Here is a 23638-nt window from a genome sequence, read left to right as displayed (position 1 = left end):
GAAACCTGTGGTGCACAGGTTTCTGCAAGGACAACCTCAAACTCAGTCCAATTCCTAATCAGGGTAAGTCAACTCCCTGTTCTAAAGATCTAGCAGAAGGAAATTCACGTTCACATCCAGGCATAAAAACTATATACCTCAGTCTCTATTGTCCCACACAAGATGTATGGCTTCAAACAAAAAAAATTAAGACACACAGAAAGGCAAGGAAAATCATACTCCCAAGAAACAAAGCAATCATCAGAGCCAGCATCTGCTATGACACAGACACTGCGGCGATCAGACAAGGAACTTCCATTATGATTAACACGTTAAAAGTTCTAATGGGAAAAGTGGATATCATGCAGGAGCAGAAGGTAATTGCAGCAGAGAAACACAAACTCTAAGAGAAAAACCAAATGGAAATGCTAGAAATGAAAAACATGGTAGTGGAGATAAATAATATGTTCAGTGGGCTCACCACCAGTGTCAACACAGCCAGGGAAAGAATCAGTGAACCTGAAGATCAGTCAATAGAAATTACCCCCATTGAAATCAAAGAGAAAAATTAGAAATAAAAACAGAAAAGAATACCCAAGATAATATATAAAACAGCCTAAGGTAAGTATAATCCCAGAAGGAAGGCAGGGGGATGGGAAATTATTTATTTTAAAAATTTTTATGAAGTCATAATGGGTGAGAATATCCTGAAATTAAATGACACCAAAGCACAAATATAAGTTCAAGGTCTCCAGTTAATCACCCCTTGGCATATCAGAGTCAGACTGCTGAAAACAAAAGTTAAAGAAAATCTTGAAAGTGGCCAGAGAAAAGAAACATTACATAGAATAAAAAGATAAGAATTACATGAAATTTTTTCATCAGAAACCATGCAACTCAGAATTCTATACCCAGAAAAAATTATCTTTAGAAATGAACTGGTGTCAATGTAAACTGGTACAGCCACTTTTGAAACCAGTTTGTCAATTCGTTCCTTAAAATGTAAAACATAATGTACTTTAGTTCTGATGTAAAAGGCATAATAATCTAATGACACAAGAGTAGCTTCACATTTTAAAAAGTATCACCTTGAACAAAATACAGAATAGCATTATTCAAGTATCTCTTAAATAGTGTATTCAATCTCTTCTAAAAATAGTTTAACTTACTAAAACAAAAAAAATGTTTTTTGAAAAAATTTTTAAATGTTAGACATAAATTTACCATGTGAACCAGCAATTATGTATGCTCTAGGTAAGAAGTAAAATGAAAACATATGCCCACACAAAGACCTGTAAGCAAATGTTCATAACAGCATTATTCATAGAACCAAAAAATGAAAACAATTCAAATGTTTACCAGTTAGTAAACAGATAAAATATACTACGTCCATACAACGGGATACTATTTAGCAACACAAAGGAACAAAATTCTGACACCTGCTACAACATGGATGAACCTCAAAAACATTATGGTAAGTGCAAGAACCCAGATGCAGAAGACTCAGTATTGTATAATTCAATTTATATGGAAATTCCAAAGAAGCAAATCTATAGGCATAGAAAGCAGATTTCTACAGCTTAAACGTATACAATGATGGGGGTGGCTGGGCGGCTTGGTTGAGCATCTGACTCTTGATTTCAACTCAAGTCATGGTCCCAGCGTCATGGGATCGAGCCCCACGTTAGGCTCTGTGCTGAGCGTGGGGCCTGCTTAGGATTTTCTCTTCCTCTCTCTCTGCCCCTCTCCCTGACTCATGTGTGTGCTCTCTCTCTCTCTCTCTAAAATAAAACAGAAAAAAAATGTAAACAATGATGTATGTCAGTTATATCTCAATAAAACTGGAAGGGGGAAGAAAGCAGATTAGTGGTTACCTGAAATGGGGGTGAGAAGATGATTGACATGGTATGAGGGGTCTCTGGGGGTGATAGCAATGCTCTAAAAGTGGATTTTGGTGAGAGTTCCCCAACTTTGCAAATTGATCAAATGTCACTGAAGTATACATGTGAGAGGGTGAATTTTACAGTATGTAAATTATATCTCCGTAAGGCTAATTTTCAAAATGACAGAGAAATAAAGACTTTCTCAGAAGACCACAAATAATGATGGAAATCATAGCCAGTAGTCCTACTCAACAAAAAATTTGAAGTAACTTTTCAAGCTGAAGTAATACATTAGTCTGAAACATGGATCTTCACAAACAAATCAAGAGTGCTAAAAAGAAAGAAATGAAGGTAAAACAGATTTTTCTTATATTTAATTTATCTAAAAGAGAAGTATAAAGCAACAATAGTAGCAAAATATTGTGGAGTAGCTAGAGTAACCTCAGACAAAAACCTCGGAATAAAGAATATTATCAGAAATGAAGAGGGACATTACACAAGAAAGAGGTCAACTCTCCAATAAGATAAAAATCATAAAAATGTGCTCACTTAACAGAGCTTAAAAATGCACTAAAAATGACACTACTATAAGGAGAAAAAAGACAAATATGCAATTACAGTTGGAGACTTCCACACTCCTCTCAGAAACTGACAGAAACACAGGCAAAAAATGAGTAAAGTTGCAGATTACCTGGACAGCACAGCAACCAATCTGACGAAACTGGTGTACAAAATCCCACCCAGCACATTCTTTTCTCACACATGGAACGTTCATAAAGATCAACTATTGTGTGGGCCATAGAAAAAAACCTCAATGAATTTTAAGTAACAGCAATCATTAAACGTATGGTCTCAGGCCATGCTAGAAATCAATAGAAAAAAAAAAAGGTAAAGAACATTGTTTAAGAGAATGAAAAGAATAATCACAGACTGGGAAAAATATTTGCAAATGACATAGCTGAAGAAGGTCTTATATCCAAAACATATGAACAACTCTCCAAATTCAACAATAACAATAATAAAGTCTTGTACTGGGGGAGGTAGAGACACATACATCAGCAGAAGACAATAGAGAATAGAGAATATACCTACACAAAGATGCCCAATGGATTGAAAGCATGACACGCAAAAGTAAAAATTGATAAACTGTACCTCATCAAATCTAAAAACCTCCAATCTATAGAAGACACTAAAGAGGAGATGAAAAGACAAATTACAGACTGGAAGAAAAGTGTGAAAATTCTATGTCCCACAAAGGACTTGTATCTGGAGTATATAAAGAATCTCAAAACTCAGCATCAAAAAACTCATTCTATTAGGAGATGGGCAAAAGACAGGAAGAGACATTTAACCGCAGAGGACACACAGAGGCAAAGAAGCACATGAAAAGATATTCAACATCATTAGCCTTTCAAGAAAATGCAAATTATAACCATAATGAGACATTACTACAAGCCTATCCAAGTGAATAAAATAATAAACTGTGACACCAAATTGCTAGTGAGGATGCCAAGAAAATGGATCTCCATACATTGATGGTCAGAATATAAAATGGTACAGCCACTCTGAAAATTAGTTTGGCAATTTATTTAAATACTAAAAATGTATTTACTCGATGACCCAGCAATCACATTCTTGGGCATTTATTGCAAAGAAATGAAAACTTACGTTAGTGCAGAAACCTGTAGATGAATGTTTATAGCAGCTTTATTCATTAAATGGCCAAAAAATGAAAACTACTGAAGTGTGTAAACGGTTAAATTGTGATACATCACTACTATTAAATGCTATCCAGCAATAAAAAGAAGTGGACCATTGATACATGGCAGCAACTTGAATGAACCTCCAGGGAATTATGCTGAGTGAAAAAAAAGCCATTATCAAAAGGTACATACTGTGCCATATGAGTCCATGTAAATAACATTCTTGGTATAGCACAGCGACAGAGATGCAGAATAAAATAGTAGTCGCCAGGGGTAAGGGATGTGGAGTAGGAAGTGAGTGAGGATATAAAGGGGTACCATGAGGTATGAGGATGATGTGGTGATGGTACAGTTCTATACCTTGCTGGTGGTGGAAGTTACAGCAATCCCCACCTCTGGATATTTACTCAGGAGAAATGAAAACTTATATCCACACAAAAACCTCTATATGAATATTTACAACAATAGACCAAAAACTGGAAACAAACCAAATGTCCTTCAACTGTTGAACAGATAAACAAAATGTGGTGCATCCGTACAATGGATGACTACCCACCAATAAAAAGCAGTGAGCTACTGATACACAACAACCACACAGATGAAACTCAAAGGCATTTTGCTTAGTAAAAGAAGCCAGATCCAAAAGACTATATACCATTTGATTCCATTTACTCGAGAATCTGGAAAAGGTAAAATTATAGGGATGGAGATTAGGGCAGTGGCTGCCAGGGTCTGAGAATGGGGGAGGAGTAGAACACAAAGAGGTGGTGCCAGGCCATTTGGGGGGGGAGGGTGAGGGAACTTTTCTGTATCTTGGTAGTAACGGATTCATGGCTCTGCACTTCTGTCCAAAGTCATGAAATTGTACACCACAGAAGTCTGATCTATGTAAACAAACAAACCAAAATAAGATCCCCCTGCAACCCACCTAAGTGACAACGTGTGCTATCAAGGATGGAGACTAACTGGAACTCACACCCTGCTGGTGGTAGTATAGAAGTTGCTACAACCACTTTGGAAAGCTATTTGGCAGTATCTGCTAAAGTTAAACTTGGTCACATCCTATAAATCATCAATTACACCTCTAGACATATATGCAACAGAAACATATATTTGCCAAAGAAAGTAAATACAAGGATATTCCTAGCAGCTTTATTTGTAACAACAAAAGGCTGGAAACCATGCCAATGTCCACAAACAGTGGAATAGATAAATCACAGTGTAGTCATAAACCAGTATACTGTATGGCAACGAGAATCAAGGAGATACTGTTCATGCAACAATACGGATGAATCTCACAAACAATATTAAGTGTTGAGAATCCAGACAATAATAACAGTACATAATGTAGGATTCCATAAGATGTAACAAGCCAAAGTGGTGGTTACCTTTGGGCAGAAGGAGTGACCTGGAGGAGATCACAAGGCAGTTCTAGCAGTGTTCTATTTCTTAATATAAATATGTGTTACTGGTATGTTAACTTTGTGAATATCCACTAATCTATTCACTTAATATTTGTGCTTTTTTTTCTGTTTGCAAATTACATTTCCATTTTTAAAAGTTTCAGAAGCAGAGTGTGTGTGTGTGTGTGTGTGTATTTCTTTTTTTAAAAAAATTTGGTGGGGCGCCTGGGTGGCTCAGTCGGTTAAGCGTCCGACTTCAGCTCAGGTCACGATCTCACGGTCCGTGAGTTCGAGCCCCGCGTCGGGCTCTGGGCTGATGGCCCAGAGCCTGGAGCCTGCTTCCGGTTCTGTGTCTCCCTCTCTCTCTGCCCCTCCCCCGTTCATGCTCTGTCTCTCTCTGTCTCAAAAATAAATAAACGTTAAAAAAAAAATTTTTTTTTAAAAAAAAAAATTTGGTTTGCTGATCAAAGATCCTCTGATTCCAAAGGGGAGGAGTGAGAATTATACACCACAACCTTTGTTCCTGACTGGACCAAAGGATGGAAGCAACTTTTGATCACCTGCTCTACCAGGAATGGTGCCAGGGGGCTGACAACAACTGAGAGACGTAGGTATTTTACTTCTGTTTTAGAGATAGAGAAGACCCAAGGACAAGAAGATAAATGGTTTCAACTATGATTGCGTGACTCCAGCATTTCTAGAATGACAGACTCATGGAACATCAAAGAGAGAAAGGCCTCTACTCTAAAGAGCATCTATTCCAGTGCCTTTGTTTTACAAAAGCAGAAAATATGTCCCAGGAAGGGAAGGACTCATAGAAGATGACCCATCTACTGAAAGAAGGGAGTAGAACTTCAGTCTTCCAAGTGCCACCCAGTCTATGTCCAATGCACCCTGACCATTGTTTACAGATAAATCATCAAAATGCTTTACTGAATGGAAGGATAAGAGTGTTAAATTGGGAGTTGGAAGACCTGGATCCTATCCCAGTTTTGCCACATATACTTGACTTCCCCCTTTCAGTTTTAATCTCCCACCTGTGAAATATGGGGTGACAATAACAAAATCAACAAGAAGTCACAAGTCTTGGATCCACAACAGAGGCAGATCCAGGTTCTGTGGAACCGGAAGCTTATAACACTTGGGGCCCTCTCCAAGGATAAGAATACAAAAATATCAATACATGATTGGTAACAGAAGTGAATATTTAAAATGAGAGAAGAAATACAATGAAACACACATTTGAAAAAGTCAACAAATGTGAGGCACATCTCAAAATTCAGAAAAAAATGACATAATAAATAAAAGTATATTTTATTAAATAATTGCCTGACATATTTCTGCAATACGTTATTCCTACTTTTCTTGTCTATCATAGTGGGAGACTCACAGGACTTAGAATACAGTTGTACTCACACCTAAAATGCATTACAGCAACATAGTAAGGACACACAGGCAGATCGCAAGAGGATAAGACACAAGGAAAGCCTGGAGGAATTCCTGTGCAGACTCCTTATCCTCTATCCCTCCCATGAGGGGCCACGCAGACCACATGATTCCTTCAGCAATGAACATACAGTGACAAGGATGTGACATTTCTGCCCAGGGAAGCCCAAACTCAGTGCCCCGGGGTTGTAGTCAGGGCTGGTCACATAGGAACTGTCTGCCTAGCTAGCATGCACCAAAATTTCAGACTCCCAGAAGGAAAGTAGGTGTTCAGCATAAACCATGTAGTTTGTATAAACAGTCTGCACACAGTGAGCCTTCTTACCAGTTTACTATTGCCTGGACACCCTCTGAAGGCCAAGTCCCCAGAAGCCAGCCTTGCAAGCAGAGCTTTTGAAAGGACAGCAGTCTCAGTCCAGCTACATGAACTCTTTTCAGCATGCCGCTCAACGTCTGTAGTTCTGATACAGGTGTGTGCCTCACAGTCACAAGAATTCTGGAAAACTTCACTTCATACAGGCCCGTCCAAATGTTAACATAAATGTGTGCTGTGTTTATGATTGCATACGCTGCACACTGAGAATTTTCCTGACAGGATGGAACTTGTGTTGGTCAATTTTACAGATCTGATTTGTGACTGGAAGAGTTTCCCACAGACTAGCTTCCGGCTCGGTCCACCGTGAACCTTGATTCTCCTCTACTGCCGACACACTTCCAGCACTGAGTTCTCCAAGACACGACACCCCAGTCCTCTACAACCTCATACCTTTTTTCCCGACACTGTGTGCAATGGTACAGAAAGCATAGGTGTTCCTGAAAGTTACTTCAATATAGGGCAGCTAGCAATAACCCAAACATGTATGGAATTGATTGTGAGCCCCTTAAATAGGACTCTCCAAATGCACACTAAGTATATCCCCATTTATCATCTCCTTAGTCAGATTCTCAATATGCCCACGGCCGCTGCATTGCCACCCAACACAACAGCAAGAATAATGGAGGCAACAGAATGGAAAGACAGGTGCCCTGAGAAGCTAAAATTTCGTTTTCTGTGGATTTTATAAGCCGTATGACTAGCATAAACCATAACGTTAGGGTCTCTCCCAGGCCTGTGCAAGCAAGTGACCCTGAAGCTGAGTCTTAAACTTGATTAGCTTCACTGTGCCTCTGTGTCTAGCCCAGGGAGTTACAGAAGAAAAATCAAACACAGAAAAGGCCTGGGACCCAGATAATGTGGCAGAAGGGAGGAGTGTATATAAGCAGAAGCAAGGACAAGGAAACCAGGATGAATTCCAGATAACCAGCATGCCAAAGTACTTGGGAATGAGTGGTTAGCATGTGACGTAGGAATGAGAAGACAGCCTGAGCTGGGCCCCAACACAAGTACGCAAATGACAGAGTGTCTTTTTCCCATGACCGACATGAACAGTCTAGCATGAGTGGGGGTAGACACCAAATGCAGTGGAAGAATTACTTCAGAAGAGTTGGGCTTCTTGAACCACAGGCGGAGAGCAACTGTGTTGGGCAGGTACAGAACCAAATTGAGCAGGCCAGGAACCAGAGAAGCAGCCAAGAAATAAGTCTGAATGGGTCAAGACTGAATTCCCAAACAGTACACTCACAGCATCAAATGTTGCTCAAGCTCGAAAGGGCCTTCTAGGTAGCATATTCAACCACAACCCTCCATGGGTAGGGGAAGCAGGTCACCATAGTTGGACTCAAGCAGTCCTGCCTCGGTCACTCACTGCGCATCTGGAGGTAAATCACTTCCTCTCTCTGAATCTCAGGTGCCTCATCTCTAAAGTGAAGAGAATGATAATGTCACTGCCAAAGCCCCAGGAGAATCCAATGTGGTACTAGGATGAGGAAAAGGACCCAGAGGGGCTTTCTTCCTAAGGACCCACGGGTAAGCAAGCTATGAACTGCAAAGCCTAGCGGGAATGCCAGCTTTGTTTTACCACAGTGGAAACGGCAGCACAGGAGCTGCGGCAAACTACCTCTCTGCATACAGTGTGAACTCTCAGAACACGCTGACTCTCACCGACTCTTCTCTCTCCCTCATGTACCAACAGTTTAAAATTTGTTAATGTTTATTTATATTTGAGAGAGAAAGAGAGAGACAGGGCATGAGCAGGGGAGGGGCAGAGAGAGAGAGGGAGACACAGAATCTCCCAGAGCAGGCTCCAGGCTCTGAGCTGTCAGCACAGAGCCTGATGCAGGGCTCGAACTCCAGAACGGTGAGATCATGACCTGAGTGGAAGTCTGACACTTAACCGACTGAGTCACCCAGGCACCCCCTCGTGTATCAACAGTTTAAAGCGGTGGTCTTGTTGGTATTTTAAAGGGAAATTGATGGTACTACTTTGGGATTAATTCGATATGAATAACAGTCATTTTACAAATAGGATGGACTCCAAAAAGTAGTTTCGCTAGGACTGGAGAAGGAAGGAGAAGAGGACACAGGCAAGCATTTCAAGGTCTGAAGAAGCAGAGGCACCTGGGGGGCTCAGTCAGTTAGGCATCTGACTTGGTTTCAGCTCAGGTCATGGTCTCATGGTTTGTGAGTTCGATCCCCGCATCAGGCTCTGCGCTGACCCACAGAACCTGCTTGGGATTCTCTCTCTCTCTCTCTCTCTCTCTCTCTCTCTCTCTCTTTCTCTCTCTCTCTGCACCTCCCCTCTAAATAAATAAGTACACATTAAAAAATAGAATAAAAAAATGTCTCAGAGGGCAGATTTGTAGGACTACAGATGACGCTTGTAGTCCCTCACCTCCATACCAGCCCTTGTCCAAGCCCTGCTCTATCCTAGTAGGAAGACGTATATGGTAAAGTCACCTGGCTCTGGACCACACAGATCCCCAGAAGCAAGCAATAGATTTGACAGAAACTCTGCTACCCTGAGTCATTCTGCAGAATCCGTCAGCAGGAAACTCAAGTGCAGAACTAAATGCATATGCCTGATTTGACACTTCTCAACTACACAAATGGGGATGAAAATCTAAGGACGGTGCCTTTGGGTGGCTGTGTCTCACAGCCAGCCATTAATCTTCCCTTTGGTTCGGTCTTTCCTTGCACTCCAGAGAGCACCAGCCACAGCTGAGTAAACGGAATTGACTCTTTCACAGCCACCATAAAGTACATTCTGTGAAACGCATACTGTCTTGATTCAAGTGCAATAGTCCCTCCTGTGATCTAAAAGGAGTAGACCAGCTCACAGGCAAGTGAAATAATTCAAAGTCCCTGAATCACACTGCACAAGAGCTGGAAGGAATAGGAGTGGTCAGAGGCTGAGCCCCTTGCCTTCCAGATGGGAAATAACACACACAAGGCCCGGGATCAGCCATATACTTCAGAAGCATAACTCAGGGTAGCAGGCTGATGGCCTTAGCACCAGGCTTAGAGTGTGCATCCTGTGTTCCCAACCTGTCTGGTAGCCACGTGGACTCTGGGTTGGCCGATCCTGAGTTTAAATCCCAGCTCTCCCCCACCCCCAGCCGAATGAGAGATCTTAGCCCAGTCCCTTGGCCTCTGTGCTCTTGGTTTCCTCATCCATCGAGTGGATCTATCAGCACCTAGCTTGCCAGGTTGATTCAAGCACCAGAGGAGACAGGATGCGAGAAGCACCTTTACCTGGGATATTCTTCCTTATTGCCTCTAATCTCCTGTTTTCCCAGTCTAAAGCTGACTTCCCAGGACTGGACTCCTGTATCAACACCTTCCAAACTCTGCCTATTCTTCAGTGCGCAGCTCAGAACCAGCCTGCTTCTGAAAACTTCCTGATCTCCCAGTGAGGTGCATTCTGGCCTCTCCTGAGGCCTTGTAGCACTTCACAGTTCTTTCTGTGGACAGTGTCTGGTCCTACCTCAAATGAGAGTTATTGACATACTTGCCTTTCTTATCCAACTAGCATGCACCGACTCCGGGTCAGGGCCTATGTCACTCATCTGCTGAAGCCCAGCGTGGTACAGTAGCTCATCATGGTAGAGAGTCGATGAATCCTGGATGATTCAAACTGGACAGTTCATCGCCATCATTTACATCTAGTGAGTGTCTCCTCTGGCAGAGGCAGGCTCTGGGGACAGCACAAAGGTGAAGTGGACAGAGTCCTTGTTTTCAGAGAGATTCCAGTCTAGCTGCAATAACTGGGCACACACATACACATGCAAAACAGAAAAAGCCAAAGTAACCTTGCACAAAAGGAGTACCATAGACAGGATTCTGGAAAGTTGTCAGGAAGAAGGAGCAGGCCCTGACACCCGGCTCAGACTGTTAGGGGAAGCTTCATGAGGCCACACACAGGAAGTGAGGGAGAGTATCTGCCATGAGAGAGCAGTGTGGAGGGCACAGTCACTGAGTGCTGGGAACTGGGGAAGGGTCCAGGCAGTGAGACTAGAGGGGCAGCTATGCCCAAGGAGACAGACGACTCCCTTGAACAAGGCCATGTTATATATGGCTGAGCTGGGCTCATTCAGTGCTCATAGTAATCCCACAACCTGAGGATTGTTTATATTATCCTCATTTGACACCTGGACAAACCGAGGCCAGAGAGGTTCAGGCACTTAAATGCCAAGAATTAGGAGCGAGGGCAACCTCTGGGCAAAGTTGTGTTTTAGGAAGCATGGTTAAGCTACAGGGTTGGCTGGGATCACACGAGGGCCAGAGAGGGGTTAAAAATCTGCCTGAGTTATATGAAAAAAGTCCCTAGCTATGAGAGAATTCAGGAAACACTAGAGATACAGGACACTCTTCCAGAAACTTTGTTTCCTTAAGGATTATATCTGTAGTCCCTCTACTTCTCCTTGCGGATTTTGTTCCATTGGCAGGGGTGGGTTACTGAGTGAGAGCAGGGTAGCTGAGGAAAAAGAGATTCTCGTGCTTTGAAAAAAGTGTTCAGGAAAAACTCACTTGCAGGCCACTCTGAAGTACCAGGAGTGACCTGAATGTTTTTGAAGTTACCCCTACAGAGGAAGAAAGACAGGAGGCATCCAGGCCGGTGTGGGGGCTCAGGTAAAAAGCCCCAGACCTCAGACCTGAACTCAGGAAGTAGCAGTGGGGACAAGAAGAGGAGCATCTATTCTAATCAGGCATCTGGGAGGCAGGGACACCGGATTTGGTCACCAAGCAAATGCGGAAGGAGGGTGAGGGTAAGGGAACCCCAGGAACAAAGCAGGGCGACAGGGAGTGTGTTGAGTCCCTGACTGAGAGGTAGAGGGCAGGAAACAGCTCTGACAGGGCGGTTGACTCTGTCTGGCACATGTCAGGTCTGAGGGGCAGCAGGAAACAGAGTAGGAATTTTTTCTTCTCACCTGCAAAATACGTTCATATAAAGTCCGTCCCCCAGGCCCCCACTGGCCATCCCAGGGTGCCTGGGCGTTCAGCCCGGAGGTGCGGGATTCAACCTGCAGGTACCACCCTCTTCCCGCCTCCGTGCTCTCCGGGGTCCATTTTAAGGGTCACCTCAGGTCGCTGAGGACCCTGGGGCTGCCACTTTGTTGCCTACGAGTGCGGCGCGGACTGGACGCTTATAAAGGGCACTGCCTGGTCTGCGCCACTGAGATACCTTTGCTCAGCCCCGCGCGGTCCCCAAGGTCCAATATTCCGGCCTTGCCAGCTCCGCCCCGCTCCACCGTAGCTCCGCCCAAGCCACGCCCACTATCCCCCAGCTCCTCCTCCCATCTGTCCCACCTGTCCCGCGCTACTCAGACCCAGCTGCCCCTGCCAGCTATCCTACCAGTCCTACCCTCCTCCGCCCAAGTATCCTAACACTCCCGCCTACCTCCTCTAAAGCCCAGCCACGCTCCTCCCCAGCTCCAGCTCCCAGCTTTTCCCTCCACCCACCCACACTGTTACACCCCAGCTCCTCCTCCCAGCTTTCGCCCGCCTCGCCCTACTCCTCCCCAGCCGCGCCACGCTCCTCTCAGCAACCCGCCAGCCCCAGCCCGCTCCTCCCAAGCTGCTACTCAGCGCTTCCACCCAGCCCCGCCCAGCTCCGCCAGAGCCACGCCAGGCCCCAGCTCCTCCTCCCAACTTTCCCCTCCCCCAAGCCCTGCCCCGCCCCTCTGCCTCGAGCTTCCCACGCCCACGTCGTTCTGCTCAACCCCACCCCAGCCTGGCACCTTCCCACCTTCTCCTCCCAGCTTTCACCCAGCCCGACACCGCCCCCCGGCACCAGATACTTCTCCAACCTTTCCCCAGACCGGCCTCTCTCATCCCCAGCTCTCCCACCTACCTTGCCACCAGCCTCGTCCTCCTACTCCCCCACTTCTGCATTTCGAGCGTCCCCCAGCACGGCCCTGCTACTCCCCAGGTCCTCATCCCCAGGAGGTTCCCCAGCTCTTCCCATGGCTCCACCACCATATCCACCTCCCCAAAAATCTTCCCACTCCTCCCCCAGCTCCGCCCCGCCCCTCTCCGCCTGCTCCTCCCAGTTCCACCCCAGCTCCTTCTCCCCAGGGGTCCCACCGCTCCCCAGCCCCAGCTCCCAACTTCCTCCCAGCTCTCCCCCTCCTGCCCCAGCTCCGGCTACCCAAACAACTCATTTCTACCCCGCCCCTCTCCAGCTCCCCTTCTCAGCTCCGCTCTGCTCCTCCCTACCCCCACACCCATGGGTTCCCTGGCTCCTCCCCTGAACCCCCCCCCAACACAGCTTTCTCTCAGCTCCGCCCCCTCCTGCCCCAGCTCCGCCTACCCAACCTCCTCAGTTCCACCCCGCCCCTCTCCAGCTCCGCTTCTCAACTCCGCTCAGCTCCTCCCAGGGCCCTCCCCCCAGGGGTCCCCAGCTCCTCTGACTCCATCCCTCACAGTTTCTCCCAGCTCCGCCTCCACTGCCCCAGCTCCATCCTGCCCCTGCTCCAGCTCCTCCTGTCAGCTCTGCCCTCCTCCCCAGTGGTCCCCCAGCTTCCCCTTTGGCTCCACCCCAAGCTCCCCCCTGCAACTCCCCCAGTTACACCTCTCCAGGCCCACCCTGCTCTTCCCACAGCTACTCCTCCGCAGCTTTCCCATCTCCGTCCTGCTCCTTCCCGCTCATTGCCCTAGGTCCTGCCCCAACTCTTTCCCACAACTGGCGCCAGCTTCTTCCACAGCCCTGTCTCACGGCTCCTCCTACCCCAGCTCCTAACCCACAGGTCCGCCCCCACCTACTCCTCCCCCAGCTCGGCCTCCCGCCGCCCCGCCCACAGCCCCACCCCCAGACCCGACTCGCCCCGCCCCTTCCCCCCACCGCCCCACCCCCATTTCTATCCTCCTTCCGGTTCCGCTCCAGCCGCCAGCCCCAGCTCCCTATCAAGCCTGATGGTCCCGCGCGCCTCCCGGCCCCTTGAGTCCAACGACGTCTCCTAGCGACCGGGGCCTGCGGGCCTATGTGCGTGTGTACGTAAGTGCGTGTCCACGTAACTGCTTGGCTGCGTGCCTACGGGCTTTCGCCCTGGCGTGCTGCGTACCTCCGTGTGCGTACGTAACTACGTGAGTACGAGCCGGCGTATGCCCCGCAAAAAAGGAGCGGCAGCGTCTGTGCGGGTGCGTCAGGTGAGGGGCTGCCGGCGCCCGGCACTTGTCAGCGGTCCCTGGTGTCGGGCCGCGGCGATGGCGGGACAGGCACGACGCGGACCGGGCGCTCTGTCCTCTCTCGGTGGGCCGCGTCGTCTCCTCGCCTGGGCGTGGGAGGCGGTCGTCCCGGCGCTGGTGGCCTCGCAGGGTCACGGGAAGCGGACGGTCCCGCCCGGTGGCCGCAGCCGAATCGGCTGAGCGCGCATGCGGTGGGCGGGGGCGGGGAGACCCGCCACGCACGAAGGGAGCCAGGAAGCCCGTGCGGCTGCGGCCTGCTCGACCCTCGGCGGGACGGTGCCTCTGGGCTGGGGGTTCCCGGACCAGAGGTCTGGAAGCAAGCGCAGAGCGGCCGCGGACACCCTTCCCTGTCCCCTCCTCCCGCCACCATCACATGCCCGCGACGTACGTGTGCGCGGAGAAACGCGACCATACCTTTGCACGGGCACCGGTCCGCAGTCATTCCCGCCCTCCCCGCCTCCCGCTGGGCCCTTAAGGGCCGCGACCTCACCGAGGCCGCCGGCTGTGCGGGGTTCAGCCTGTTGCCCCTGTCACTCCTCCCGGGGGGGGGGGGACTTCCAGGATTTGATTGAGGGGAACTGGACTGTAGGGCCCCAAAATCCTTCCCGTGTGACAGTGTGAGGGCCTGGTGTCCTCTTTCTCCTGTTGGATACGGGTCTGCTAGGCTGTGAGAACACGAGCCACTTACATGAAATGGTTTTCTCTGCTGCCGGCTGGGGCCTTATGTGGTTAGCAGAACCAACCCGTGAGTGAGGTGCAACGTGGAAGGCTGAGAAGTGAAGGAGGGGTGTCAGTCGCGTCAGGGCTGTCCGGCCGTGAGTTCCATGAAGATGGACAGGCACGGGGCAGGTCGCTGGTGCCTGCGGCAACCGGTGTGTTCATGGAGGAGGGCGGGCAGTGCGAGGGGAAGAAGTAGAGACTGTGAGTGTAGACCGCTGCTCCTGGGACCTCTGCTATGCAGAGGTTTAGACAAGTTGGCAGGTGCTGGAGACACGTGCGGGCTCAGGGGCTGGGTTGGGGGGGGGGGGGTCTTTGTCCCTGCAGTGAGGGGTGTGCAGGTGTGGCTTTCTGAAAGCGAGACCATCTACTCACAGGGGAGGGGAGTAGGGCTGCCTGAGCAAGAGCAGACGGAGTGAGGTTCTCCAGTGAAGGACTGTGCTTGGCCCAGAGCACAGCTGAGGGCAGGTGGCCGCGCAGCTCAGCCCCAGACAGAGGGAACGCAGGGGGTGTGGTGCCAGGGCGGCAGGACGGTGGGTTGGGAAAGGGGTGATCCCAGGGCCTTATCTTTGAGAGTAGATGTGTTCTCTTAAACGAGAGGAGGGGTTGAGGCCAGGTTTATGTCCTTCGAGAACTGGGAGGAGAGATGATCCAGATTCGGGGTGCTCCTGAGTGCAGCACAGTGCCCCAGGCCCTGTGATGAGGATGATAATGATGAGGGGCGGCCACTGTTTGTGGCTGTCCTGTTAGGTGCCACATGCCGGGCTAGGTGCCCCTGCACCTTGTCCCCGGTCCTTGCAGCCCCGATGGAGACTGGGGCTCCTTGAGGTGCCAGGACCCAGCTGAGGCTCGGGCCGGGGTCATGCTCCTCCCACTGCACAGCTCTGCCGTGCGCAAGGAGGAGGGACCCCCTCGTCCAGGTGCAAGGACAAGGGGTAGGTGCACTCAGGTCCCCTGCAATCATGGGCCGTCTCTCTATCCCTCGGCGCCTCCTTCTCAGCTATAGAGCAGGGTGACGAAGCGCTGCCTTACTGGGTTATGTGAGGATCGAATCCTGTGATGTGTTGATTGTGCCCACCCCAGTGCCTGGCATGGAGACGGTGTGTGCGCCCTGGTACCAGTTGTTCCTGCTCTGGTTCCTGGTTTCTCTAGGCCCGGGTCAGGGTCGGGGGGTGTCTGTTGATGGTGGAGAGCAGTGGGGCAGGAAGGGGTCAGAGGAGGGTGGTGCCCAAAGGGGTCGGGAGGAGACAGCTGCCAGGACCATGTGCGATCACAGGGCGCCCCCAGCGCTGAGCTGAGGTCGGATACCAAGGGTTTGCGCTCAGCAGCCCCAGGGTGGCGAAGCCCAGGATGTCCCTGTCTGTGCTGGGAGAGAGGTAGAGCCAGCTCACTGAGCCGTCCAACCGAGGGGCCCCTCGCCATCTGTGCTCTCCTGGGGCTCAGTGACCTCTGATGTAGAACTGACCACAGGCTGTCCTGGCCATGCCTTTCTCTAGCTATCCCCGCCCTCCTCTCTGAGGTCCCCAACGACTCCATGTGATGGACACATCATCCTGACCGCCGGTCCCTTCCTTTGTGCCTGTCAGCTGACCGTGTAGTGACAGAGGAGGAGGAGCCAAGGCTCTCTGTTCCCCCACCGTCCAGGTCAGTGGGGTGTCAGGGCACCCCCGGGGGACCCTGGGGAGAGGTCTTGCCCCCACGTCATGAGCTTGGAGCGCTGGGCACGATGCCTGTTGACCTTCGTGGTTCTGTGTCTCCGCAGGCCTGGTGAGGCCCAAGGCGCTCTGGGGAGATGAAGTTCGGCTGCCTCTCCTTCCGGCAGCCTTATGCAGGTTTTGTCTTAAACGGGGTCAAGACCCTGGAGACGCGTTGGCGTCCTCTGCTGAGCAGCCACCGGAACCGTACCATCGCCATCCACATTGCTCACAGGGACTGGGAAGACACCGCATGGAGGGAGCTGCTGGCGGAGAGGCTTGGAATGACCCCTGCTCAGATTCAGGCTTTGCTTCTGGAAGGGGAAAAGTATGGCCGTGGCGTGATCGCTGGCAAGTGATGAGAAGCCGCATGCTGCTGAGACACCCCCAAGGGCTACTCCCCAGGACCTTGCTCAGGAGTTTTGTGCCTTGTTCCCTTGTGTGAGCTGCTTGGTGTGGGGGCCGTGTTTTCTTTAAGCAGCACACCTTCGGCGGGGCAGCAGGGGGCCCTGGGACTGGGGATGGGGGGAGTTGCTGAGGTCCCAGGACTTCAGGTGAACCCTGCTTCCGCTCTGGGCCTCAGTGCCCGGTTCTGACCTGAGAGACAGGGACAGGTTCCAAGTGTGCATGTGACCTTCGCTCACGGTTGCGCATGTGTGCCCGCGTGTGTGCGTGCGACAGAGACCGTGGAGGCAGCACGGTGCACACAGTGGGTCGGGCAGACTCCAGACCCCGGGCTGTTGCCGGCCTTCCTGTGTGATGCCCCACCCCCACTGTCTCTGCATCCTGGGTGAGTCCCCTAAGCCCTCGGTGGGGGAGGTCCCACACGAGCACCTGCCACCTGCTGAAGTGCTCGGGGACCTGAGTGCCTGTTCCGCCCAGCATCTGGGGCCCTTCTGGTCTGACCTCTGCCTGTTGCCCTAAGCTCTCTGGCTGGGGCCAGCCCATTATTTGGGGGTGGTCGTTGAGGACGAGGCCCTCCGCTCTGTTTCGCTCCCTCCCTCGGCCTCACCCAGAACTCCCGAAGCAGACTTTGGCGTGTCGGGTATGCTCAGTCCGAGGGGCCCAGTGTACCCGGTGTCCCCTTGGGGAGACCCTCCTGGTCTCTGGTGGTTGTAACTTTGAATAATCATGTTCTCCAACAGGCGGGCCTTGGTTTCTGGAAGGAAAAACCATCGTGTGCTTCTCTTTGTGCTCAGGGCTTGTTGACATTGGGGAAACTGTACAGTGCCCAGAGGACTTAGCCCCTGATGAGGTTGTGGCGCTGGAGAATCAAGCTGTGCTGACCAGCCTGAAGCAGAAGTACCTCACCGTGCTTTCAAACCCCAGGTGGTTACTGGAGCCCATACCCAGGAAAGGCGGAAAGGATATCTTCCAGGTAGACATCCCAGAGCACCTGATGCCCTTGGGGCAGGACGCCTGGCGAGTGCGGAAGGTTACCGAGAAACCGGCTAAATCGTGACCCATCCACTGACCGTCATGCCGCAGACCTACAAGCCAGGTTCAGTCTGAATCGGCCCTGCCACTGTGTGCTGTTCGTGGAAACAGGTCTCTCCACTCAGATGCAGGGGACAGGGCGGCGGGACTTTCCTCGTGAGATGCCTATCTGGGCTCGCCGGCAGTCTCCAGGACTTCGACGTTCGGGATAAAGGGGAAGCGGCCAGTAAATGTCTTGGTGCCGCCACTACTTGAGTCCTTCTGATTTCCGGGTCGTACAAAGACATAGGTCTGAAGACGACCAGTTCGTGTTTCCTCCTCTCGTTGTTCTGCTCAGAACTCATAGGACGTTTGAACAGCATCCAGGGGACCTTGTGGGAAGGCTGGGAGCGGGCGCTAAAGGGGTGTGCAGGGGTGGCCAGCCACGGTGCCCCCGTTCACCATGACGACAGCATCAGACTGAGACACAGCATCCGTCTGTTCTTACAAATGACTCTTGCTCTGTTGTCAAAACGTCCCTTGGCCCATGAAGTATGCGTGTTCGACACATCCCACAGCTAGCTACTTCATGGCCAAAGGAAGGATCCTAAATACAGCACCGATGGGAAAATGATTAAGTCGTGTTGTGTATTCTGTGGGAAATCTTTTGTTGTCGTTGTGTGCTTTCTTAGCAAAGTTTCTGGTGGTCCTTACCGATGGGGAAGATGGGCTGTCCCTCCCCCACCCCCACCCCCAGGCATTGACTAGAATGGCCCGTCTCTTCTGAGCAACAAGAAAGTGGCCCCACGTCCCTTGGCAGATGGGGTGGCCCTGCTTTTAGGTGGGCCTCTTTGGCAGGCCCCTGGCTCTTGGGCTAGAAGCGCTCAGCTGCTGATCAGAAACTTCCCGGCATCACAGGGGCACCCGTGAGGAAAAGCCCTCCTGTTTCAAACACACGAATGATACGAGGTGACGCCCCCAAGGTCAGGAGTGAGGCGGTTCTGTCTCCTGACCCGCAGGCGAGGCTCAGGGGACCAGATCTTCCTGGGCTTGCCTCCTCCATGCTCCCTAGCCAGGTCCTTGGCCGAGGCTGCAAAAACGCTGCCGCTTCGAAGGACAGAGGACAGTAGGGGGCCAGAACCTGTCTCAGGCCAGGATTCCCAGCCTCCCCGGGCTTATCGCATAAGGTGTGTGTAGCATCATACGTGAGAAAGAACACAGATTCGCCGTTCTAGTCAGACTGTTTATTTACTCCCGCGGAGTTGTGTTTGTTTCCATTAAAGCCAAAAATAGATTGACGGTTACAGTGGTGAGTTTTTAGCTGTCGTCAGTGGCCTGTGAGCCTAGGGACCCGGATTTTCCTTGAAATGTTCACAGAGGGCACACTTGTAATCTGAGGAGCCCTCCTGCTCCTCGTTCTCACTGGGGGCCTCGTTTGGGGACATGACTGACAGGGCCGCCAGCAGGATGGAATAACAGGTGTTATACAGAGACATCACCGTACCATAGTCGGGGTAAACTGGGGGGCTGATGGGCAGTTCCCCTGCGTCATCCCTTCTGGCAGTAGCCAGGGGCGCAAACATCATGTTCCTGGAGGTGCCCTCCCCACTCAGGCCACCTGGCTCACTCGGGCCATGAGTTGCCATGGCGTACCCGGCTGCGCTGCTCAGAGACCAAATGCCAGAGAAGGCAAAGGACTGGCTGCCGCTGGGACCCTGAGCGTTTGGGGCTGCGCCGGGGACCGTCTTGTCGTCGTTGGCGGGTTCCTCGTGATGGATTCGTGGGGACTGTCTTGTTGCTGCCACCGGCTTCTTTCTCTTTGGAGTTGGTGCACTGGTGCCTAGCCAGGTGGTGGTGACTCTCAGGTCACTTTTCCTCTGAATGTTCCCGAGCAGGAGAGGCTTGTCTCTCTGAAAGTTGGCGTTGCGGTAAATCTGAAACGAGATGCGAGATTCATCATTTTAGTCATTCTGGGAGGGAAGATTTGTGTCTGCTGCCACCGAGACTGCCACCTCCTTTCCCTCTTCTCCCTCTCCCTCCCCCTTCCTCCTCCCCTTCTCCCCCATCCTCCCCCTTGCCTCCCTCTCCCTCCTCTTCCCCCCACAATCCCCTTCCACCTCTCTCCTTCCTCTTCTTCTCCCCCCCTCCGCCTCCTCCTCCCATTCCCCCTCCCCCCTTACCCCCCCACTCCCCGCCCCTGGATCCCCCCACCACCACTCCCTGCCTCTGGCCCCTCCCACAGCAGTCATAATGGTCTGGTTCTACTATGGAGAAAAGATCCTTTTAAGTTGTCTACAAGGCTCACTATGCCCTGGGACCTAACTAAACTCACTGAATAAAGACACATAAAGCCCAGTTGAAGGGATTCACATACCTATTTGACGTTACCTGGCCTCTGAATGTTTAGTCATACATGCACACTCCATCTAAGGGGGTTGTAGGTTAATAGGAAAGCCTAGACTTTCTCATCTCTCCATAATGTCTCTCGAGAAAGAAAGTTGTCCTCGGAAATTAAAACCTTTCAGTAGATCATTCATCTGGGATCCACTAGGAAGGTGCTGAAAAGACAGAAAACATGGGAAACCAAGGACTTTCTACTTACCAGCATTCTCTTATTCCTTGGGGACTGATTCCCCCAAGGGTTGGTTGTGCGTATTTTGCTGAAGCTGTACAGGTTCAGCAGGCGGATGAAAGTCTTCAAGCTGTCAGTTTCAAAGATTCTCTCCGCGCCTCTGCGGTGAAGAACCTCCCTCTGGAAAAGGTCTTTGTCGATGATCACGGTGTCCCCGGCATCGTTCCAGCGCACCGACGTGAAGGAGTTGTCCTCCAGGATCATCCAAAGCTTTCTTGGGAAGGAGAACCCAAGAATACTGTTGTTTTCTCCCACGTTGGCAGCGCCTTGGTTTGGGGCCTGTGGTTGTGGGTTGTCTTGGGGGCCTGGATCTTGGATCACTGCTTGGTCCCTATTCATCACCAAAATCTCCCCGGAATCCAAATTTGGATCCTGGGATGAACTAGATGGTAATTCTGGTGCTGGCTCTCCATCATCAGATGGGGCCAGCTTCCCTTTGGGTATCTCCTTAGCACTCTGACTAGCCATGGAGCTAGTCTAGACCAGGAGCACTTTTGCCATGAGAATGTCTCACTGACCTCTCAAGTCGCAAATGCCTTCGGTCAGTATGGGGATGCCCAATATATACCGTCCACAAAATTCTAGAATCTCGTAGTGAGGCAACCAGCTACCTAAGTCATCGCCTCTTTATTTGTCATGTGATGTCACAAAGGTGGCTCACAGCTGATCTGGCAAGGCAGCACTGGCCAAGTGTGGGGGAGGGGATGGGCACAGGGCCCCCAGCTTCTCTCTTTTCCAAAAGAATATGCAAACATCTGGTTTGAGTTCCCAGGAAGGGCTCCTGTCTGCAGCCAGGAACATTGTTTCATGGGACCAGGCCCTGGATGGGAAGAGAAACCATGATCCGAGGTCTACTCCCACTCCAGGGATGGGGGAGACCAGTTGCTGGTCTCTCAGATTTGATCAAGAGCCAGGCCCTGGTTAGTCCTGGCTTGGGCTGCCCCCAAGGCTGCCTGGGTCAGATGGACCCTTGGGGTCAGTACCTGTCAGAAGATGGCAATCCCTAGAGGACTTGGCCTAGTCTTACTTGGTAGCCCCCATTTATTCCTACCTGCCCTCCCCCCCCATACTTACTGCCTTGGTCTCTTCCAAAATTTCCTGCTGGTTACTTGGTACTGCTCAGAAAGGCCCCAACAAAAAGTCCTGCTTTCATGCCCCCTGTGTCAAGTGGTCCTCAGGGTAGGGTCTCAGTTAGGCCCCCTTTTATGCTGCCCCCACACAATTCCGTTTTTGGTCTCTTCCAACTGTTCCTGCTAGTTAGTTGGTCCTGCTCAGATAGGCCCCAACAAAGGGTCCTATTTTCTTGTCCCCTGGGTCAAGTTGTCCCCAGAGTAGGGTCTCATTTGTAGCGTCCTTTTCATTCCTGCCCCCCTCCAATTCCTGCTTTGATCTCTTCCAACTGTTCCTGCTGGTTAGTTGGTCCTGCTCAGATAGGCCCAAAGAATAAGTCATGTTTTCTTGCCCCCAGGTAAATTGTCCTCAGAGTTGGGTTTAAGTTCGTAGCCCACCTTGTTTCCTGCACCCCACACGCTTCCCTCCTTGGTCTCGTCCAACCACTCCTGTTGGTAAGTTTGTCCGGCTCATATAGGGCCCAACAAAGAGTCCTATTTTCTCTCCCCTAGGTCATGTTGTCCCCAGAGTAGGTTCTCATTTGTAGCCTCCCTTTGTATTCCTGCTCCCCCCATTCCTGCTTTGTTCTCTCCCAACACTTCCTGCTGTTTAGTTGGTCCTGCTCAGATAGGCCCCAAGAATAAGTCATGTTTTCTTGCCCCAAAGTAAGTTGTCCTCAGAGTTGGGTTTAAAGTGGTAGCACCCCTTTTATTCATGCACCACACACAATTCCCTCCTTGGTTTCTTCCAAAATTCTCCTTGTGGTTACTTGGTCCTGCTCAGATACGCCCAAAGAAAGAGTCTTGTTTTCTTGCCCCCTAGGTCAGGTTTTCCCCAGAGTAGGGTCTTACTTTGGCGCCCCCCCACCCCGCTTTACTCCTGCCCCCCCCCCACTTCCTGCTTTGGTCTCTTCCAACTGTTCCGGGTGGATAGTTTGTCCTGCTTAGATAGGCCCCAACAAAAAGTGCTGTTTTCCTGCCCTCAAATCAAGTTGTCCTCAGAGTATGATTTCAGTTGGGAGTCCCCCTTTTACTACTGCCACCCCCCGACACACACGTCCTGATTTGGTGTCTTTCAACTGTTCCTACTCGTTAGATGTTCCTTCTCAGGCCCCAGCAATACTCCTGTTTTCTTGCCCCGAGTTCAAGTTGTCCTCAGAGTTGAGTTTCAGTTTGTATCCCCCCCCCCATTATTCCTGTTCCCCACATACTTCCCTCTTTGATCTGTTTCAACTGTTCCTGCTGGTTAGTTGGTCTTGCTCAGAGAGGCCCCACCAAGATTCCTGTTTTGTTTTGTTTTGTTTTGTTTTGTTTTGTTTTGTTTTGCTCCCTAGGTCAAGTTGTCCCCAGGGTAGGGTCTCAGATGGTAGCCTCCCCTTTTATTCCTGCCCGCCCACACTTTCTGGTTTGGTCTCTTCCAACTGTTCCTGCTGGTTACTTGTTCTACCTAGATAGGCCTCAACAAAAAGTCCTATTTTCCTGCGGCCTAGATCAAGTTGTCACCAGAGGAGGGTCCTAGTTGGTAGCCTCCTCTTTGATTTCTGCCCCCCACCCACACACACACTTTCTGCTTGGGTCTCTTCCAAATGTTCCTGCTTGTTAGTTGGTCTTGCTCAGATAGGCCCCAACAAAAAATCCTGTTTTTTTGCGCCCAGCACAAGTTGTCCTCTGAGTTGGGGCTCAGTCGGTAGTACCCCTTTTCTTCCAGCCCCCCACATACTTTCTGCTTTGGTCTCTTCCATCTGTTCTTGCTGGTTACTTGGTCCTGCTTATATGGCCCTCAACAAAGAGTCCTGTTTTCTTGCCTCCAGGTCAAGTTGTCCTCAGACTAGGGTTTCAGTTGGTACCCCCTTTTATTCCTGCTTCTCCCCCCCCAACACACACACTTCCTGCTTTCGACTCTTCCTACTGTTCCTCCTGGTTAGTTGGTCCTGCTCAGATAGGCCCCAACAAAGAGTCATTTTCTTGCCACCAGCTCAAATTGTCCAGAGTTGCGTTTCAACTGTTAGCCCCACTTTTTTCCCTGACCCCAGCACTCTTCCAGGTTTGGTCTCTTCCAACTGTTACTGCGAGTTAGTTGGTCCTGCTCACA

The 23638-nt window shown here is 50.5% G+C and overlaps 2 protein-coding genes and 1 long non-coding RNA gene across 17 annotated transcripts in view; 1 reads left to right on the top strand and 2 right to left on the bottom strand.

The window, feature by feature from the left end:
* LOC131502962 (uncharacterized) overlaps positions 1 to 12307 on the bottom strand; it is a 120484-nt gene extending 108177 nt beyond the window's left edge. The window contains exons 1-2 of the long non-coding RNA XR_009257287.1: positions 11722 to 12307; positions 10302 to 10487 (exon numbers count right to left, since the gene is read on the bottom strand). This is a non-coding gene — a long non-coding RNA (uncharacterized LOC131502962). The remainder of the gene's footprint in view (positions 1 to 10301; positions 10488 to 11721) is intronic.
* Positions 12308 to 13652: 1345 nt separating this feature from the next.
* EOLA2 (endothelium and lymphocyte associated ASCH domain 2) lies at positions 13653 to 18439 on the top strand. 15 transcript variants are annotated; one of them, XM_058712336.1, is made up of 4 exons: positions 13653 to 13783; positions 16192 to 16339; positions 16458 to 16740; positions 17535 to 18439. In XM_058712336.1, exons 3-4 carry the CDS (start codon positions 16488 to 16490, stop codon positions 17849 to 17851), a joined length of 570 nt encoding a protein of 189 aa, XP_058568319.1. In that variant the 5' UTR covers positions 13653 to 13783; positions 16192 to 16339; positions 16458 to 16487; the 3' UTR covers positions 17852 to 18439. The 15 variants fall into 15 exon arrangements, with proteins under 15 accessions (XP_058568319.1, XP_058568318.1, XP_058568320.1 ...); XM_058712337.1 differs by having other exon boundaries at positions 13656 to 13787; XM_058712341.1 differs by having other exon boundaries at positions 13659 to 13791.
* Positions 18440 to 19034: 595 nt separating this feature from the next.
* Positions 19035 to 20999, bottom strand: HSFX4 (heat shock transcription factor family, X-linked member 4). Its single transcript, XM_058712331.1, has 2 exons — positions 20408 to 20999; positions 19035 to 19739 (listed from the first exon to the last, which is right to left on the bottom strand). The coding sequence occupies exons 1-2, from the start codon at positions 20903 to 20905 to the stop codon at positions 19149 to 19151; spliced, it is 1089 nt and encodes a 362-aa protein (XP_058568314.1). The 5' UTR covers positions 20906 to 20999; the 3' UTR covers positions 19035 to 19148.
* Between the last annotated feature and the right edge of the window lie 2639 nt (positions 21000 to 23638).

This window comes from Neofelis nebulosa, chromosome X, assembly GCF_028018385.1.
Source record: "Neofelis nebulosa isolate mNeoNeb1 chromosome X, mNeoNeb1.pri, whole genome shotgun sequence".
Classification (NCBI taxonomy): Eukaryota; Metazoa; Chordata; class Mammalia; order Carnivora; family Felidae; genus Neofelis; species Neofelis nebulosa.
Note: the sequence above shows the minus strand (reverse complement) of the source record. Positions and strands in the feature narration are given on the sequence as shown.